The sequence below is a fragment of the Atractosteus spatula genome, chromosome 26 (genome assembly GCF_055471065.1).
Source record: "Atractosteus spatula isolate fAtrSpa1 chromosome 26, fAtrSpa1.hap1, whole genome shotgun sequence".
NCBI lineage: Eukaryota > Metazoa > Chordata > Actinopteri > Semionotiformes > Lepisosteidae > Atractosteus > Atractosteus spatula.
In genome coordinates, this window is record NC_142731.1 from 1,176,811 (window position 1) to 1,197,738 (window position 20,928).

The 20,928-nt window shown below is 41.2% G+C and overlaps 1 protein-coding gene across 2 annotated transcripts in view; it reads left to right on the forward strand.

Moving 5' to 3' along the window:
• The window catches only part of LOC148814563 (MAGUK p55 subfamily member 3-like), a 43,403-nt gene that overhangs the window by 17,993 nt on the left and 4,482 nt on the right, over positions 1 to 20,928 (forward strand). The window contains exons 5-19 of one of the 2 annotated variants that reach the window (XM_088906071.1): positions 931 to 1,011; positions 1,851 to 1,988; positions 3,224 to 3,305; positions 5,108 to 5,193; positions 6,072 to 6,146; positions 6,568 to 6,764; positions 7,328 to 7,392; positions 8,623 to 8,643; positions 10,688 to 10,729; positions 12,179 to 12,244; positions 13,543 to 13,698; positions 14,298 to 14,378; positions 17,620 to 17,713; positions 18,989 to 19,097; positions 20,480 to 20,605. In XM_088906071.1, the coding sequence (XP_088762197.1) occupies positions 931 to 1,011; positions 1,851 to 1,988; positions 3,224 to 3,305; positions 5,108 to 5,193; positions 6,072 to 6,146; positions 6,568 to 6,764; positions 7,328 to 7,392; positions 8,623 to 8,643; positions 10,688 to 10,729; positions 12,179 to 12,244; positions 13,543 to 13,698; positions 14,298 to 14,378; positions 17,620 to 17,713; positions 18,989 to 19,097; positions 20,480 to 20,605 (1,419 nt within the window). The remainder of the gene's footprint in view (positions 1 to 930; positions 1,012 to 1,850; positions 1,989 to 3,223; positions 3,306 to 5,107; positions 5,194 to 6,071; positions 6,147 to 6,567; positions 6,765 to 7,327; positions 7,393 to 8,622; positions 8,644 to 10,687; positions 10,730 to 12,178; positions 12,245 to 13,542; positions 13,699 to 14,297; positions 14,379 to 17,619; positions 17,714 to 18,988; positions 19,098 to 20,479; positions 20,606 to 20,928) is intronic. The other variant, XM_088906070.1, reaches the window with a different exon arrangement.

The following is a 20,928-nucleotide window of genomic DNA, read 5'->3' on the forward strand; positions in this document are numbered from 1 at the left end:
TTGTTAAGCTACTGATTGCACTTTTCTTGTAGATGTTACTGTCATGTGGAGCTGTACTGCATGGAAACAAAGCCAGTGTCCATTTTCAGAGAGGAGATGATGATTCTGAGAATACATCCGTAACAAAGGCAGGCAGTAAATTAGATTGAGGGATTAAGTGCTTTGTTGGACAAGAGAGATAATGGATTTTAATGCATGTAGAGAAGGGATGACTCAGAAGAAATTTCCCTCATCTCAATTTGTTATCCTGCCATTTCTTTTCTAAACTGAGTATTAATTCATCTGCTTAACCTGACAATGGACACAAAAAGGTGCACTGGCTGAGAGTTTATAATTTCATCTTTATAAGAATGGGGACAAACAAGAGGAGGCCATTTGGACCATCTCACTCATTAGATAGGTAATTGATCCAATTATTCCAACCAGCCTTTTCTTGAAAGAAGCCAGGGTCTCAGCTTCGACAACCTGAAGGTTGGGTAGCCTGTTCCACTCTCCCGTAACTCTTTGTGTGGAGAAGTGCCTCCTGTTTTCAGTTTTGTAGTACAGTGCACTTTCATGTACTTTACACTCTCGTTCCAAATCCACCATGGGGTTTGAGGTCCCCATGCAGTATTCTCTATTTAAAACTGAAGATGCCCAGCTCCTTCATTATAAATGTATAAATAATTGTATTCATTTAGGAGCAGAAACTCTGTCAAAGAGTGGGATGAGTAAAATCAATAACATTCTCATGGATGGAGCAAACCGTTCAATAACATGCCCAGGGCAGAACAGTGAGTATCGGGGTGAGACACAGCTTGAGCTGGGAATCTCCCTCACCTGGCTTCAGCTCTCGATAGTACCATCAAGCTCATATATTAGAGTACCTGTGGATGTCAGAAAAGGGACATGAAGTCTTTAAAATGAGGAGTTTGTTCTGTTCACTTATAGGTGGCTGAGGAGCTCCAGAGTGGGCCGATGAGCAGCGAAGAGAAGGAGCTGCTACAGTTACTGACAGCTCCCCACCTCAAGGTACTGTCCCTGTGGCACACTTGTGCTCCTTCACTCCTTCTCTGACTGGTCTGGCTTCCTTACAATTCAAACTACTCATCGAAAAGCAAGTCTGGTCTTGCTGATTTAACAAGCAAGGTCTCCCTTCATTTCTAGTTTTATCTACTTTAGACAAAACATTACAAAAACACAAATCAGTGTTTTTGCCCCCGTCTACAAATTAAATCAATTAGCTTACTAAATAGAACTGCACTAAGGAGACATTCAGTATTTCAGAAATGTGACTGGCTATCTGTTAATACAGAACATACAAATTAATTCAGAATTTTTTACTGTGTTTCTGTAAGAAGTCTTTGTTTTCTCGTGAATCCTGTCTGGTCTGGTTTATTTTTTGCAGGGTATATTTTTTAACTTTATTTTCATAATGCAAATTCAACAAAAATGTAAAAATATAGGTCAGTAAGTAAAAACGTAGCTGTTAGGTCAGTCAGACACGTACTGTAGAATAAAGCAGAGCAGGACTAACAGGACAATATAAGACAGAACAGGATGTAAATAAAAGGCTTTAAAGGGAAACTTCGTGGTTAAATTCAATATACATTGCTTAAAATAATGAGAACAACTACAATAATAGCTAAACATAAAACTAACAAGAAAGCAGGAATGACAACGGCCCTCAGAAAAAAAGGGAATGTGCGATATGATGGTGATGTGGGATGCAGCTTTGTAAGTGTGCATGTGTACTGTATATGTGTACACTCTTTTGGTGTGCGCTATACTTTTAGACTGCCGTGTAGGTTGGCAGTTTTCTTTTGCTCATCTTTTTCCATACAAATCGTCCCTGTTGGTCTCCCTCGCAGGCTGTTCTGGTGGTCCACGACACAGTGGCGCAGAAGAATTTCGACCCCGTCCTGCCCCCACTGCCGGATGACTTTGAGGATGAGCTGGAAGAGGAGTCTGTGAAGATCGTCCGGTTGGTCAAGAACAAGGAGCCCCTGGTGAGTGGTGCCCACCGAGGATTCTAGATCCCAGGTGGTCCAGGGTCTGCCTGGCGATATGCACATAAGCTTGAGAAATGCTAGGATCTCTTGCCACGTGCCTCTGATCGTGACATGAGACAGATTGCCCCCTCTCCATATATGCAATGTACATGACATTTGGCATTACCACCAGAGAAAGAGAAAGGGTGTGATTAAAACTGCTTGTTTTGTACAAAATATTTTTGTTTTTAGTGGGCTGTTTGAATGTTTCAGAGAATATTCTTTTAATTATGTCAGGGCACTGTTCCAAATTAGAATGGATTTCTACAGGGCTAAACAAGAATTCATCTATCAGACTGTGGCCTGTGCCAAGGCAGACATCTCCACTGCCAAGTTTCCAGTTCTGTGGAGCTGGAAACACTTTCTCAAGCAGTTTTTTTCAAAAAGCTGCCCTGTCTCTTTCCTGCAGTAATTAGTTAATGGAGGTGGCACAGCTTTGCTTTTTTTTAAAGTGAGGCACCTCCAAAAAAACAGAGCTCTCTCTTTTAGCGACATTGCTGCTGTCTTTCAGGCCTAAGGGCTGTGTTATAGGGATAGAAATGTTGAGACTGAGTTGGTGTGTTGAAATTTCAAATCTTACAAACAGTTTTGCGATATTAGTAAAAATTGTACATGGCTGAAAATGCAAATATTCATGATGCTTGAAACTGGTGTTGAAAGTTCTAAATCATATGTACAGTATTTGTGAGTCCACATAGATTTGACTATTATTCTACCTATTATGGAAATGAATGTTAATTAGGCTTTCCATTTCGTAACAGGATTGCAGAACCATCTAGAGAAAATGTGTCTCTTCCATATATAAAGTTAAATGTAGCAGCCGGCATTTCAGTGGAAAAGCCCATCAGATTAATCAAGACCACAGGCTGATAGATGAGTTCTTGTTTAGCCATGTAGTAATCCAATCTAATTTGGAACAGGGCCCCGACATGATTAAATGAACATTCTCTCAAACAATCACACAGACCATTGAAAACGAGAGCATGCAGGTGCTATGAATTGTGGGAATGAGTATTGATAGCCATCCATCCACGTGCACATCCCTCCTTTCTGCAATTTGCTCAGCTCCATGCTCTTTCTCAGCATAAGATATGAGTTAGTACTTCAGACCTCAGAGCCACGATACACATATCCCTGGAGCTTCCCTGAGGACCCACAGTGCAGAGCCCATGTAAGACTCCGATGTGTTTCAGGGAGCGACGATCCGGCGGGATGAGAACACGGGCGCTGTGGTGGTGGCCAGGATCATGCGGGGTGGAGCTGCGGACCGGAGTGGTGGGTGTCCCGACACGCGACTCTTCCTCTCCGGTGTGGCTCAGTCCTCCTGGGAGGCTGAAAAGGTCATCACTACCCATTGTCTCCTCTGCTGGCCTCACACACCCAGGGTTTTGTTCTGCTGATTTGAAAATCTGACCTGCTCTCCACGGCATAGGAAAGAATCCCCAGGTTGCACAGCCGAGTCGGACCAGCAGAACACAGACTGAAGGTCCAGTATCAGAAGTTGGTGTTGACTCAGCATTACTTTGCTTATCAAACCAAGAAAACTGATTGCGCTGAGTCACTCATAATCCACCTCCCTGACCAACTATACCATATATAGACCACACTATACTGCCATGTGCCAGTGTTGTGCTTTGTGGGCCTGGTGGTGTTTCATGTCCACTGAAAAGATGACAGAAGCTCAAGAATCCCAAACTAAAAGAAAATAAAAAATAAGCAAACTGCATTCATGCCACAAATGTGAAATTACGATGATTTTTTACATTTATTTTTTGTATTCTTCTGACATTCTCTGTGATCCAAATCCTAGAGGATGATCTCATTTATTCTATATCATTATTTATTGCTCAGACTAATTTTTCGTGTTTAGATTTACCCTTAAAACAAATGACTCTAGTGAAAAGGTTTTTCAAGTACTAATGGAACAGAATTAAGAACAGTATATTAATGTACTTATAAAAACTGTAGGTACACTGAGAAAAATATCACAGGATGCAATTGGATGCGACCCCCCCCCACTGTGAAGAGAAAAGATTTTCTGCCATTCAGCCTCTGTCACATGACCTGACGATTAAAATGTGGATGTTGAGCAGAGTGTGGTAACCATGGTGATTCTATGAGCTCCGGTACTGGAAGGACTGTGAAGGATCTTTAGTTGTACTTAGTGTGTGGGACCAGAGACTGCGAGTGGACAATGAGTTTCAGCAGTAAATGGAAAAAAAATACTAGCATAACTAGTATAAAACATACTTATTAATATTCATTATACATGTGTTCATTATTCTGTATGCCAAGACATCTCAAAGCTTTACAAATTACAAAGACTTAAGAAACAGCACTACACAGGCAGTAATACAAACATAGAAAGACATGACAAGCTATATTAAAAGAAATGAAAAGCAACTTTAATGAGTTTAAAAACCTATAAAGACTTGGAATCTCCTACAGCATTTATAGTAGGAAGAGCATTTCAAAGTTGTGGAGCATTATGGCAAAAGCTGTGATGTCCAATGGTTCCTAGTTTGGGGGACAGACAATAAACCAGCATCTGTTGAGCAAAGCTGCTGACACAGCCTTGAACATCCTCAGCTCCTTTCACTGTGCTTGGAGATTTCTAGACTAGGTGGGGTCCTATATTCATTGCTGTGTCGGGTTACAACTAGACCATTTGGCACTTTTAGCATGTGGTAGTTAGTAGCTAATTAATTCAAGGATCTCAGCCAGCCATTTCTTGAAAGATGCCAGGTTAATACCTTCAACATGGCTGGGTAACTCTCACAACCATTTGGACAAAGAATGGCCTTCTATTCTTGGTTGTTTGAAATGCAATTGCACATATTATCCACTTGTGTTCTCATGTACATTCTGAAGAAATCTGCCTGCTTGACTTTTGTCAGAGCCTTGTCGAGATTTTGAATACTTGCATCAGCCCCCCCTGTAGTCTTTTCTGTTTTCGCACAAAATGACTTGCCATCACAGAATTCACCTGCCATACCCTCCATGAGGACAGAGGTGCAGCGTTTGCCTCTGGGGAAGAGTGTGAAATGAAATCTTTTGCATTTGCTTTGTGTTTCCAGGTCTCGTGCACGTCGGGGATGAGCTGAGAGAGGTCAATGGAATTTCTATCATCCACAAAAGGCCAGACGAAATCAGTCAGATTTTGGTACGGGAGCTGGAATTCCGTTTGGCTTTTTCCTTCTTGTTTTCCTGTGCTCCACTATATCAGTTTTGGATCTAGAATGGGATGCATGTGATGTTAAACATGATTGTGCTGAAACAGGCTAGTCTGCTTTAAAGCAACCACAAGCTGTAGGCTTGTTGACTCTTTAAAGAGTTAGCAATAGAGAATGAGATGAGCTGAAATTGAAAGGAAAATTGAAGGATAGAATAAAACACCTGATAATGGGAACAAATCAAACAAAACGTCACCTATATTTCTAGGACCTCATTAATTGCTAAATTAATTGTTTAAACGGTATCAGGAAAACTCCTTGTACTGCTTTTGTACATCCGTGTCACAGCTATCACAGCTTTTGATACACAAACAAAAACAGAATCTGTAGTTTGCTGTTTTGTAGTTCTGGATTTTCAAAGCATTTCATCCCATACTGTAGCTGAATTTGCTCCTAATTTGCTTGTGTTCCTCCCCTTATTCTAATTCTTTTTGTTCTCTTCTACATCTGCTTCCAGTTCTTCTCTTTCTACTTAGAAACATAGACAAAATATAGATGTGGAAGCCATAAATAAAATATTCACTTATAATACATACTTCTTGGGTTTTAAATTGGCTTATTCTGAACATTATCTGTCAAATCTTTTACTTTTTGAGGGATTTTTGAAAGATTTCTCATAGGAGGATACATTCAGTCAGGGACCAAAATAATTCAAAGGATTGATTTTTTTGTATTCATTCAGTGCCAGTATACGTGACAGCTGGATTTTGTGGAGTCACAGGCTTCTATTAAACAGAGGTTCTGTCCAATTGCTTGTGTTGAAATGGATTGCTTGCCAAATCCCTTCAAAGATTTCTCTCTCTTTCAGTCCCAGTCTCAGGGGTCAATAACGTTGAAAATAATCCCTGCAATAAAGGAGGAGGATCGCCTGAAGGAAAGCAAGGTGAGGCCCTTTTCTCTTCCTCTGAGTTACAAAGGAAAGCAACAGTGTATAAAAACCAGTCTGCCCATGTTAAAAACACTGAATTTAACATACACTGTACTGTATATCAGCCGTGGGCAAACCTGATTCTTCAGCGCCATCCAAGGGTCCTGTGGCTCTCAGCTTCTGTTCTGTATTATTTCAACTAGTTATCTCATTAAGAAGTGAAATAACCTTCTTTTAGGACTTAATCAGGTGAGAAGCGAAGGAACCGCGGAATTTCTGACAAATATTCCTTTTACAGATGATAAAGCATGATACAGATCAGTAGCAGAAACACTAGACTATTTCAAATGCAGGGTAGAATTAGAAAAGCACGCTACACCACAGAGCAGCAGCAGCAGACCGTGTCGCTGAGGATCATGGTGACTTTCTGCCGCAGGTATACATGAGAGCTCTCTTCGACTACGTCCCTTCGGAGGATAAGGCCACGCCCTGCCAGGAGGCGGGACTTCCCTTCAAGCGCGGCGACATCCTGCAGGTGGTCAGCCAGGACGACCCCACGTGGTGGCAGGCCAAGCGAGTGGGGGACAGCAACCTGCGGGCCGGACTCGTTCCTTCCAAGCAGTTTCAGGAACGGTAAGACATCAAGGTCAACCAGAAGGAGATGTGCTTTAATTGAAATGCACAGTATAAAGAAAGGGGAATTAAATTGGAATTACACTGGAATTGCAAGAGATTCTCAATAATTCTCAGCTTTCACATTAAAAAAGGGTTAGAAATGAGGTCAGATTGTTTTAGAAAATGTTCTTAGGTTTCAAAGAAGGTGAGAGAAACCTATAACTCCTAAGAAGCACTTTCAATTTGTTAATTTAATGCTGACCATAGGATCAAATAACTGTTAAAGGAACAAGGCTTGGAAGCAGTTATTCTGGCAGGTTTCTACCAGGCAAAGGCTCCCAAAATCATGAGCAGCCAGTTCAGCCCTGGATGAATGAATGAGGTCGTGCCTCAGCCCTCAGCAGGACCAGAAGAGGACCAGCAGGTGCAGTGCTGGCTGGATGGAGTCATAAATATTCTTCTAAAGCAGCCAGTCCTGTAATTGTACCAGTCAGCTTGGTGCTGAATGTTATTGTACTGCTTCTTTCTTATTTTGCTGATGATCACTGGATATGTACTTATTTTTCAATATATCTTTTTAGGCGTCTAGCTTACCGGATAAAAATGGGAACACTGCAGAATCCCAAATCACCCAAAAGACCCCTTTGTAAGTCTTCCTTTCATTATCATTATGATTGCTGTTGGTGCTGTGACGTGTCCTCTTCGTTTCTCCTCATCTGCTCCTATATTATGACCTGAAAAAAACAACAATTCCAGTGATATCAGTTAAGCGGCTTCACTGCTGATCCAGATGTTCAGCCAAAAAAGTCTAACCTGAAAGTATAAAAGGACATTTGCGATAGGAAATGTGGTGTTTTCAATCCGCAGTGGTGTGTCATCTGCTGTCAAGCAGTCTGGAGCAGTAAGCAAAAGGACTTGACTGTTTAATTCTAGGATCATTATCCTGCATTAATCTGATTCTCATCCGATTAGCTAAAGCCAGTGGAGAAAACCATAGCTCAGCAATATGTCATCTTGCAATTGTTTAGCAGTGTGCATTTGTACTACAGCATCAAGCTGAAATTCTGTCAGATCAGGCCCAGACAGCCTTTAAAAAGAGGGGAAAGCTTAAGTTGAATTTATTTTCTGCCATGTAATATTTCTTCAAAAAACACATGACAACCACTCAAAGCCTACTATACTGTAAAAGAAAAGACCAGTGACCACTGTTCTTGCAGATCTTTAAAGTCTGTGCTGAAACAAACAGCCCAATGTCAGGGTGCTTTACTTTATACATACTCCTTTTCTTCCTCATGTAGGCCATAGTCGATGGTGAAAATGACAAACTCCAGGTGTTGTATTTGTGATACTCATTGCCTACCTGCAGACAGCAAAGTTTAAATATAGAACAAAGTCATTAAGAATGCAATGTAACCATCTGTGTGCGCTCAGCTGGGCATCAGTAGCTGTAACAGCAGTCATCTCCTGTTTGAGTGCACTCAATGCTCTTTCTAAATTAGGCGCAAAGGTTTATGACTGTATGCAAAACAAAAGCTGAAATTCTATATACTTCCTCATTTCAATCTTTGGATCTTGAAGAACAATGTCATTTGTGCAATGCAAAAATGACAAATTTCACTTCACTGTCCCAGTACTTATGGTTTTCACTGTACAGTATATCCCTTTATTTGTGTATGTTTTTGTTGATTGCTCTGGATTTCTGTGCACTTTTTAAAATTTTCCTCATGTACTGGAGGATATTTGCCTTTGTTTCTTTTTAGAGGAAAGCAGGGTTATAACAATAACTTGAGGTGAGTGACAATGGATATTTCTAATTGTGTACAATGTCTTAATCAATGACAAGTGTGTGCTTTTCTTCCTTTACTGCAAACTTTAGATGATCAGGCTTGTGACAAAGGTGGGTAGTGACATTCTTAAAATACATAACTGTAATTCATTACATCAATTTATTTAAACATAGTCATGGAGCTCAAAGTTCTGCTTTGATATAATGAATTATGGAGAAAATCAATGTTTTGTATTAAGAACGGTGTATCCAGTAATTGTAACTAACACCCTGCTGGTTGATTCATTACAGTAAGTCTTACATTATATAATCATTTTTATGTTCCTGGTGAACAGCAGGGAACAATTCTGACTGGACATCCTTGGAAAATCACTTGATTACTCATTAGAACATTTAATATGCAGGGCTTTTATCAAGAAGCAGAAATTGATTCACATTGAAAATGACAAAAAAAGAACTATACTGTACACAGCATTTCTGTTGCTAAGTGCTCTTCAAGCCAACTGAAAAGGCTCAGCAGCTGAAGCATTGTGTGCTTCACACTTTCTTTCTGCTTTGCAGCCTAGGATTGTCCTCTGCCTCTCCCTTTTCAGCTCCGTTCTCTAACGTCATTTAGAAAATTAGCCTGACTCTTCCAGCAGCTGTGCTGTTCTGATGGACAGTGCCACCACACACCACATGGCACTGCATCTGCTCATGGGAGCATCATCTGAGTCTGTGACGGCTTGCATGAGTGCATCACCATGGAGCACAATAGTGTGAAACTGTTCAGTGTCCTCTGGCAATGCCCACGGGAACGTGTTCCCCATTTGTAACAAAGTGTGTGGCTACTCAGTGCACAGTTCCATCAGGCCTGAATGGATCATGACCATATGTATCCTGTATACAGTATGTAGGATCAGCAGTTCTTCTTCAGGGGCACTCTTACACAATTCAGCAACAGCTCCTGCTCAGGTAAACACAGGTAAACAGGAATTTAGATTCCCTATATGAAACAGGTACCAAGACCTAACCTAATCACATAACTCCATCATTTGATTCTTATGTTTAATGTTGGGAATGGAAATGAGAATGGTTGAGAGGCTATAAACCTGCACCGACCAAGAGGCTCATACTGCTAATTGCACGGAAGACAAACCCGTGAACGAAAGGAAAGGGCAGCCAGGAGCTGTCCCAGTCTGAGGGGCGTGTCTCAATGTGGCTCCCCGCTGGTGCCTAGTATTTCCCTGGTACATTGTATGTAAGTATGCTCAGCCAAAGTAAAAATAAAATCTTTATATAATATATATCTAATAGCTACAGTACTTCTAAGAAGGTTAAACCTAATATTAAAAACAGAACCCACCATATCCATCGGCTGTTAGCAGAGTATAAGAAAAAAAACATGAAGTACGATCTGAAGAGTTAAGTTATTGAAGACCTCTGGTAACCCATGCCCACTGACAAAGGGAGTGATGCAGGTAGCCTGTAGTGTGTAGTAGGATCCAGGCCTGTATTTTCTACACAGTTCGTTCTGTATCGACTTCACTGACTTGTTTCCAATTCCTTATCATATTGATTTGTGGTTGAAAGTCTCTTGCTATTCAAATTGTCATTGCTCTGTGTTTGTATTTGTTAAAATGATGCTATTTTTTTAAATTCCCCCACCCCCCCCCCCCCACGATGTGTGTCCAGGACCATCCTAAGGAAAAGCAATGGGTCATCCAGAAAGAGATTAAAATGCAAAATTGAGCATGTGTTGATTATATAAGCTCCGCGATCGTAGTGCAATAATTGCCAAGCCTGACAATTGCACGCTGAGCTGATTACACAACATTTGGTGATCCCTGATGTCGGTGAGGAGGTCCTTGGTGTCCTGGCAGTGAGATCGCCGGGTTCCGAGGGAAGGAGCTTATCTGACGAGGGGGCCCTGTGCCTGCGGTGCTGCCTGTTTTCCTTCCTCAGGCCAGGACAGATTCTGCAGTCCTGTTGGCATCTCTGTAATCGTCTCCTCCTGCTATTAAGCTGAGGCTACCTGGCCGCCTCTTTGCCCGCCTGCCTGCCCACCTGCCTGCCTGCACCAGCACCCTGAAATCACCTCCCAGCTTCCCACAGTGTCTCCAGAACCTCTCTCCCTCTGCTTACCCCACTTATCTCCCTGCTTGCTTCCTTACAGAAGACTGTGACTGTGAGGGCTATTTCAATGGACAGTACATAGGTGAGCGCATGCCTTCTTAGCTTCTTTGCCAAAAGCAGCTCAGCGGTCTTGAACAAGCGTGGCCGACCTGGGGCGCAAGGGGAGAAGGGAATTGTGGGAAAGGGGGTGGGGTGGTCTACAATAAGTAGTACAGTAAGAGAGAATTGAATTCATTGTGAGGTTTAGCACAGATAACCATTTTCAAAGAACTGTAAAATAAAAAAATATAATCTGAAAAATCATTTAACTCCCTGTGTGTGAATGAGGAGCTTGATGATAAAATGCATTGACAAATTAATTAATTGGCTGATGAATCGTGGATAAGACAGAACTCTGTACTAAATGCCCTGTGAGTGCTACCTTCATTTTGGCATTTGTCCTCCTGTATAAAAATCTTGAAGTTTACTTTAGTTTCATCCAGTCCAATGGGACCTTTGAACAACTATTTACTGACCTAAAATTTATTTAACATGATACTAGACTCATTAAATTGTGTCCTGCTTATTTCAACAAAACTTGATGTGACTAAGATCTTAAGTGGCTTAGCTTCATTTGGAATATCACAGATCCCTATGGATTTCTTTTTTGGAATTCGGGTGCAGAAATAATGATGTTTAGTGAAACTTTTTAAATTGAATAAAAATAAAGGTCAGAATGCACTTTTCCCTCTCTCCTTTGCTCATATCCTATCCTGTGTTCCTTCCCTGGTACAATACTTCCTGGGTCTTTTAAGATGATCTAAACAAGATCTGAGCTTACAAAACATTTTGGACAATAGACCTTGCGGACAGGGAACCTTGAACAAGAGTTTCCCTGAGATCACTTATTAAAATTGCAGCTGTTGCTGTCATTGGTAGAGCTCTTCAGAGTAGTGGCAGCTGACCTTTCTCCCAGACTTGGGGAAAAAGGAAGCTGAGGTCAGTAGTCCTCATCACAGCATTTCTACTGTGCAGGCTGAGCCTGTCTAAGCTGACCTCCATCCATCCTAATCAACATTCCTGTATGTGAAATCAATTTTAAATTTGGCATATTTGGATACCTATATATCACCAGTTCTCCTGCTCTCACACTGCTTAATAATTTTGAAAAATGTGAGACATTCTAATACGACCATAAAAAGTCAAGCTAAGCTGTAAGCACTAAAAAGCAATCATTCACAAATCTAATGTTTGTGTCAATAAAATCACAAATGATAGATCATGTGAGAGGAAGACATTGTCTGATTAAGGCAGATAAACATATAGTTATAATAATATGTATTACACTGTACATAGAGTGCAGTTTATTTGGCAAAATACTTCTGTTTAGATCATGAAACAGGCCCTGCTCCTGCTTGTGTGAGCTGTGTGGAAAAATAACACTGTGCACCTGAATGGACAGAACAAAGCTCCGAGTCTGGAAGCGCTGCACAGATAACGCACGTTTTCCTGGAGGTGTAAAGTTGGTTTAATGGTCTAATACCAGTTATAGTTTCTCCAAAGTGTAAACCAGTTGCGCCGTCCTGTGGACAAGCTTTTTCCTGGGAATATTACACAGGTACAGTTACCGTCTTATTCAGGCACAGTTGTCTCATTGCTTGATTTTGGATTTTGATTTGTTTCCCGGGAAATTCAGGTTTTGCTCTTATTTTACAGTCACCTTCAGTCTTATTTGCTCTCAGGGATGCTCATGTGTGCTTGTTTTTTTTTTTACCCTTTCGCGATGTGGATCCGGATATCCTTATGGGTTTGATTTTTGTGTTAATTTGTGCGAGACAGCATTTTCACTCATTGCTGTTTGCCAAAACCTGACCTTCTGATCAACTGTGCCGGTCAAAATTCAACCATGTTTTAAGTTCATCACGTGCTGAGATTCACAAAGGAGTGGTTCAGTGTCAGTTGGAATACAGACAGAAAATTTAAAAGAGGCAGAAAGCTGGACTGGAGTCAAGAATTCCTGATTTTTTTTAGAAATTTGCATTTTAATAATCTCTATACACAAACCCCCCCCCCCAGCTCAATGCAGCTGTGCAGTGTGACCTGACTGATGATGTGGGTGGAACTAATGAAACATAAACTGTTATCAAGTTCTTCAAATACAGTAGATCAACCATAGCAGATACAAATATTAAATTGATAAGAAAAGTAATTAAGAAATGGGATTATCTCCCTTGGTTTTATAATCTATAGAGAAACCAGTATTAACCTAGGAGTTAAATATGTTTTGGATTTTTGTCTGAAGATTGTATCAAGTGGACCATTATGACACGAGCCCCGCTTGCAAAAATGTGCTCTTTGTGTTTAATTTGTTTTTTGTTAGAAACACTTCCTTCTCCCCTTCTCCCACTAGCACACAGTACTCATAGTTAAGATTGGATTTGTGACATAAAGAGCATCTTAGATTTTTCCACACCATGTGATTATTATAGCACGAGATTAATAGTGTTAAAGAACATAAAAACACAAGAAAGGTTATACATGAGAGGAGGCAGAGCCCTCCAGCTGTCTCTTGAAGGCCAGGGAATCCGCTTCAGGACCATGGCTGTGTTGTGTGTGTGCCATACAAAGGTTGTTCACAACCCTTTGAATAAAGAGTTTGAAGATGTATGGAAGATACCCAACCATAAATGTTGAAGCCAATACTCTGGCTTTGCCTAATATATATACTATACATATAATGTGTGTGGCCTAAATCTGGCCTGTAAATTAGTTAACTGGTACTAAAATGTAGTCATTTTGGTCCATACATCTACATTAAAATAACAGAGGTGAATGAACTTGATTTGTCTTTTGTATTTGTAGCAGAACCCCATTGGCTTAAGTCTTCTAAACTGTGTCTGGATGTCTCTCTGCTAGCTGGCCTTCGGAGGAGTTTCCGTCTGAGTCGCAAGGACCGGCAAAACGCAGAGGCCAGGCTGCCCGATCCCAGCGAACCGGAGTTCCTCACCTATGAAGAAGTTACACGGTACCAGCAGAAGCCTCATGAGAGGCCCAGGCTTGTTGTGCTCATCGGTAAGCCAGTAGGCCCACTGTTATTTCCACGTTACTGATATCATTACTGGAAACAGGAGAGGTGTGGGGATTTCACTTCAGGGAAAGTAATTCTGTTGCTTTCAACAGCATGTAGAAGGTCAATGCCGGAAGAGTATCATGAAGGTTAATAGTAGAGGTCTGTATTCTGTAAACTGCACACAATCACTGCCTGAGAGGATTGGTTAATGCAGGTTCAGCTGACGGTTTGTGAGATTCTTGGTGACTTTGCTCTGTAGTTCAGGACTTCACCCTCCTGGATGGAGCTGTTGAACTTTTAATTTCTGAAGGAGCTTTCAGAGCAGAACTGCAGAAGTTTTTTTTTTTAATGATACAGAATATAGATGGTTATAAAGTGTTATCACACAATACCTTTTCCACAGCTTTCAAGTTAAAAGAATAAAAGATGTGCAGTACATGCATAGCAAATTGGGACAGTAATCTGTAAGTATAAGGCAGGATCTACAGGTGCAGTCTGTGCAGCTGAAGATAAAGTGCAGTTCTCATCTTTATGGAAAGACACATACTGTATACCTGAGCACCTGCTGAAGACATGTTGGTCTGTGCCTGTAATACTGCAGGGTCTTTGGGAGCTCGGATCAATGAGCTGAAGCAGAAGGTCATTGCAGAGAACCCTCAGCGCTATGGAGTAGCAGTTCCACGTGAGTCATGCTGTGGCCTTGTTTTGGAGAGAAAGCACATGTGGAGAGAGTTGTATAACACAGTGAAGCATGAGCACAGGAGACCTGAGCCTCCTGTGTTCAGCTCATTACTGCTGCTGATCGCCCTCATAACACTTCTACCACAAGGAATCAGATACTGCACACCCCTCTTTTGAAAAGTATCAGTGTGGACAGAACTGTTACTTAGAAACAGTTTATTATGTAATGCAACATTATAATCCCTTAATGATGATGAATTTTTATGAGACATTAACGTTTAGTTCCATTTATTATTAGACAGCAATAGTAATAACAATGATGTTACTATTCATAACTAACATGAAATATTAATGAATATTAAGCCGCATTCATAAATATCAATAAAAACATGTGATGTACTGGTAATAAGTTATTCATTTTTAATAATTCATTATTTTTTTATAAAGCATACCAACAAAAACATCAGTGGTAATTGTAATTTAAAGTAGCAATTTTAATTTAGAGAATACTGGGAGCATATCTGCTTTCCACTGCTGTTTAAAATGCTGCATGTCCAGATTATAAGAATAAAAACTGAACGAGGAGTTTTGGAGATGTGGTACTTCTTTGTGAAGGCTGCATCAATAAGCTATACACTAAAATGTTATATAGGAACCTTTTCCCAAAGAACAACTGCACATTTAAATGAATGTTACTAGACGATTGATTTTATCTATACATCATATGAAATATATGTGTTTTTGACAGTTTTTACATGCGCAATGAATTCACTTTCAATAACAGCAGTAGCAATAAGTCTGCCTGTAGAAATCCATTGAAAACTTCTATAACAGCGGTCTTCAGTTCAATTGGTCCAAGTGGTCTTCTGGGTTTTGGTCCATCCACATTCTCTGTTCCATAGTTGGTCTACTTATATAATTAGCTGCATAAATATAATACTTCTCCTTGAGGACATTTTTACAGGTAATTGTACCTACTGTATAATGTACACAAATGCCTTGTGGAATTTACTGAAAAGGAAACGTGAAAGGATTATGTGAACATTTCTGTATATTTATTTTTAGAAAATGATTAGGTTTAATCATTTAATTGACTAATCAGGCTGGCAAAAAACACCCTTCTTGAATTGCATTTGAAACACCTGGTCTAGATTTTTAAAACAATTGTATAAATCTCTTGGTTTTTGAGATATCAGAGCCATTTTGTGTCTTGAGCTAAAAAATACCATATGTTCCAAGCAAAATTTAAAATCAGGTTTATGTAAAACTTTTTAATTTAAAAGCATTTTAAATTAAAATCAACATTTTAATTAAAATCAACATGCTGCATATGCTAATATCCATTATTTACTGTCCATATTGTCTACCCAGATCAACTAGTAAACATTTCCAGCATGTTTCCTTTTCTAATTAAATTCACAGTGGGCAGCTTGGTCATCACATCTCAGGGACGGCTGCTTCAACAGCAGACCCTCTTGGCTTTGTGTGAAAAAATGTCCTTAAAATGGAAACTTACCATGTGTGTATACAACGTGACTAACAGTTCATCACAGTAAGATGCTTAGTGATATTTGAAAAGTACAAAAGAGTTTTGTACCCATGTGAGAGAAGAGATTAAAGATTAGGGGCTGACGTTGTCACTCATGCTGACTTGATTGATGGAGACAGTATGAAAGGAGGAGGTGGGAGTTTAGCTTGTTTCCAGATGATTCTATTTCATGAAACGTATAGCTCAGTGGCACTGCAGTAAACAGAATGCACTTTCAACCTCTGTTGAATTGCCAGCAATAAAGCAAAAGAAATGAGCAAAAACATATAACCATTGATTGGCAGCATGGTGGTTAACAGTGTCGCCGCGGCCCTGGGGTCCTGGGTTCGAATCCTGGGGTACTACAGTATCTGCATGTTTGCATGTTCCTCCCTTGTTAGCATGGGTTTCCTCCCCCAGTCCAAGACATGCTGGTGTGTTAATTGGCTTCTGTAGAAATTGTCCCTGGGGTGAGTGTCTGTGTGTGTCTGTGTGTGTCCTGTGAGGCACTGGCGTCCCATCCAGGGTCTGCCCTGCCTTGTGCCTGTTGCTAGCCAGGTTAGACTCCAGTTCCCCCATGACGCTGAATTAGATGAAACTGTTAGAAAATGGATTTTCAGCTAGTGTCCAGCAGTGTGAAAACTCTGTCATTTTGCTGGTCAAACTGAGATGGATTCAGCTATGTGAGAGTTTCAGTGATTTAAATCCACTTCTTACTTCACTCTCCTACTGCAACATCAGGCTGTTTAGCACAACAAGGAAATTACCTGTAGTGTGCACAAATGAAGCAAACATTGCCATTTGCATTGGACTGTGACAACATGTTTAAGATTGAACAGAAATTGCAAGCTTTAAATAAAGGTTTCAGAAAACATAATGTAATATAATATAGTTTAGGTATAGCCTGAACAACAGTAGCAGTACACAGTTTAGCACACTCCAGTTACACTCCCGAGCACAATCTGAAGAAAATGACTGCACCAGCAATATGAATAGACCCCTGGCAAATGGCCTTGGCAATAAATGAACAAATCCAGAATTCCCCTGAAGCAGTAGCTGAGGGTCTCTTTAGTTGTCAGTGTTAGGAAGAAAATGTTTTCTAATACTGAGTTGTTCCGCATTGCGGCTGTCTCCAGTCTTTTTTTTTGTTCTATTGGGTAAATGTGCTTATTGTCTGTATGTAAGCAATGATTTCTAAATAGTTTTAAACTACATTTCAATTGCCTTCTATATTGAGAGACCCATGTGCCATATTTACTATGTTGAAGTAAGGGATGAAAGCAAGACTTCTGCAGTACAGCGTTGTGAATAAAGCAGCAGGTGTCTTTAATGTGCTGCATAAAAAGTGTCACGACAAAGAGCACCAAGTGGAACAAACACAAACACAGCAGTGTCCGTTAACTTAGCCTTGTGCATCCTACAGGGCCTGACATCAAAAGGCTGATATTTTCATATCCTCGGCGCAGAGCTGCAAAACATGCAGTTGGGAGAGATTGTTGTGGAGTTTTGGAACAGCCTGCTGTGCAAGGGGAGTCTTGATTCCATCCCTGTGGTGTTGCGGGAGAGCTGCACTGTAATGCACTCAGCAGTTCATCTAGCACTCGTGTCAAAGCAACTTGCCTGAGCTCTTCCTCTCTTGTCTGAGACCCTGACCCCCACTGTCCAGTACCTGCAGTCACTAAAGGAGCCCCTGGCATCTGCCTTGCATTTCCAGATACCACAAGACCCAAAAAAAGCCACGAGAAAGAAGGCGTGGAGTATCACTTTGTCTCCAAGCAGATGTTCGAAGCAGACGCTCAGAATAACAAGTGGGTTTGATCAATTAATCCCGTTAGGTATGCTCGCATGAAGAAGCAAAGCATCCATCGGTTCTGCACAGCATTATCTCCCATGAGACCTGGGGATTATTTCAGTTTCAGCCTGTCATGTTTGTAGTACTAGAATTTAAAACCCTGTTGCCTCTGGCAGACTCAGCCTCCCTCCCACAACAAATGAAGGAAAAAAAATCCCATTCATCCTTGTTTCTCCTCCTGGCTACTCTGCTTTGTTATCCCTACATTATGTCTGACCACATTTTCACAACCATCTCCCATTGTGTTGAGGGTAACAGCACATGCTACATGCTTCTTTCGAGAGGAAAGGAAAACATCTGTGTTTTGATCACCAGGCCAATTATGAATTGTGAAAACACAGAGTGCTTTTAGTAAAGTAAAAGGCATTATTCAGCTGTCAGGGCAGAATGCCTTATTTCATGACTATCTTGGTACAAATAGAGCCACCTGTACTGTATATACATCCTGCCCTGTATATGGGGGACCCCTCAGTAATAAGATTTATTAAGATGACAGTAATTACTATAGGGATTGACAGACCTGTGGTAAGTCTTGCAAGGTTTTGACGTGTCGTGTGTTTTGGTTTAAAATATTCTGAGTTTCAAACCCAGAATCTTCACCACTGCAGCTCCTGTGCTCACAGCCTGTGTTGTGTTTGCACGGTCAGATCGCAGCTCATCTGGAGCACCTTTGTCATGAATTATGGTTTTGTCTACTGAAAGAGTTAATGTAAAAATATTCAGAGAAAAGCATAATCAATCATGAATCAAGTTTTAAAGCTCAAGAAAAAAAACACATTCTGTGATAAATGGCTTCCTTTGAAAGGAGGCTCAGAATTTATCCCCCACATGCGAATGGTTTTGTGAGTCATACACGGAGAACCAGGAATAGGAGCTTTCATGTCTTTCATGTCTTTCATGTTTTTTCATCCTGTTGTTCAAAAAATACAAAACTCCAAATACAGTTTAGGAAATGTAAGACAACAGAATTGCGACTAATTGTCTACTTCTGACCAAGGCAAATTCTTTTTGTCTTTCTTAAGACAGAAAAGATGGAGCACGCATGCAGTACTAGCACATACCATTTTATTATGATATAACTCATACACACAGAAGGAGCCCATCTGACAAGTGTTGATCATTTCAGTGCTAAATCTGTATCAGCCTAGCCTGAGCAGACTCTTGTTCGCAGTTGCCCTCCACAAATCCAAGGATCAGGTTGCGTCTTGCTGTCATTCCTGTCTTTGTTCAGGTTCATCGAGCATGGGGAGTATAAGGAGAACCAGTACGGAACCAGCCTGGAGGCCATTCGGTCTGTTCAAGCGAAGAACAAACTTTGTCTGGTGGATGTACAGCCAGAGGTAAGGAACCTTTCCCAGACAGAAATCAGCAGCAGGGTGAAGACCGCCCCGGGAAATTTTATTCTGAAAACTCAAATACCTGGAAGGGGCCTTTAACTTGATTTGGGTTCCACCTGGAGGGCAGGCATTACAGGAGTTGCAAGCTTGAATCTGAGCTATGTCATTGTCATAGGTAACTGGGACTTCCAGTTTTCGTTTATGACTTGACCCAGCGCTGGGTTTGACATTGACCTGATTTCCTGTGCTTTGCTGTACAACAGTACCCTTTGTGGCTTGACAGCACCTGTGGTACTGTCAGTGAGAGTTGCATCTGTTCTAAGCCTTTGAGCATTCATTTTGGCATACGAGAATTTGTTGTCATCTTTGATCTGTGCTATCTAGTATGAGGGTTTCAGTAGAGAGTTGGGTGGATTAGGAATACTACAAATGACTTAATTTTATTGCTGAGGTCTAGAATGCAAAACTGTGTAAGGGTCATTTGTTGTATTCTGTTGTTTACTGTCTTACCCAAGGGTACTTAAATAATTGTGTCTCATTGTCTCATCCTCTCACGCTCACCTCACAGCGATCTCTCTTACTAATGCTCCACTCAGATCATCAACTGTTTGGAATTACAGAATGATTCACTAGGGTATTGTATGCTAATAAAGAACAAATGTCTTGACTTGAGATGTTCCACGGGGATAACATTGACATAAACAAAGCCATTTACCATCTTCAGTGTCTGTTTCTGCACGGTGAATTAATCTGCATCTTCATTATCTGCATAATCCTGGAGTGAAATGAAATACAATACACAATATCTGCAGTGTTTTGAAAAGATAGAATTGTAGTTTTCTGATTTGTGAGTTTGGGGTAACACGGTGGCACAGTGGTTAGCATTGCTGCCATGCAACCCTGGGTTCAATTCCTGGGGTACTATTCTCGTGGAGTTTGTCTGTTTCCCCTTTGTTCATGTGGGTTTCCTCTGGGTGCTCCAGTTTCCTCCCACAGGCCAATGGCATGCTGGTAGGTTAATTGGCTTCTGGGAAAATTGGTCCTAGTGGGAGTGTGTCTATCTTTGTGTGTGTGGACTGATGTCCCATCCAGAGTGTATGCTGCCTTGTGCCCTTTGCTTGCCAGGATTGGCTCCGGCTCTCCCATGACCCGAACTGGATGATGCGGTAATCAAACAGATGGGTGGATTTGTGGTTTCTAGTCAAGGATCAAAACCAGAACCATTTGAGAGGGTGGCAGTTGTGCTGCTCCTTAGCTGAAAATGACATTTCTGGCTGATATTTCATTGTTTTCTAATCAGGTGCCGTTTGATAGAGCTAACTCCTGCTCTCCCTGTTCTCTCTTTCTCTCTGTCTGGTCCTCTCACACACTCTCGTGTCCCCCAGGCACTGAGGAGCCTGCGCACGCCAGAGTTCAAACCCTACGTGATCTCCGTCAAGCCGCGCATCCCCGAGAGCCGCCACCGCCGGAGTGCAACCTCCCCAGGGGCTGGGGAACACGGCAGGATCATGGTAAGGGACCTGAACCCAGTCTCGAATTCTCACATCTGCTTGATGCCTGGCTAACGGTGTAAATTTACAGAAGTTCTGGACAAGGTCAAATTCTAATCTCGCACACCTGCTCTCCTGTGTATAAATACTCGCTAGTTACCCCCAACTCTGCAAACACCTTCTCCAGACCCCCTCCCTCCACCCCAGCTGCACTCTTGCGGCTGCCTCCCTGGTTCATTCTCTGTAAGTGACGGGGAAAGTGACAGTGTCTGATCTTTGGCCAGCGCTGTCATTTCCCCAGCCAGGTGAGTTAATGCCAAAGTATTAAGTTCTCTACTCCCTTA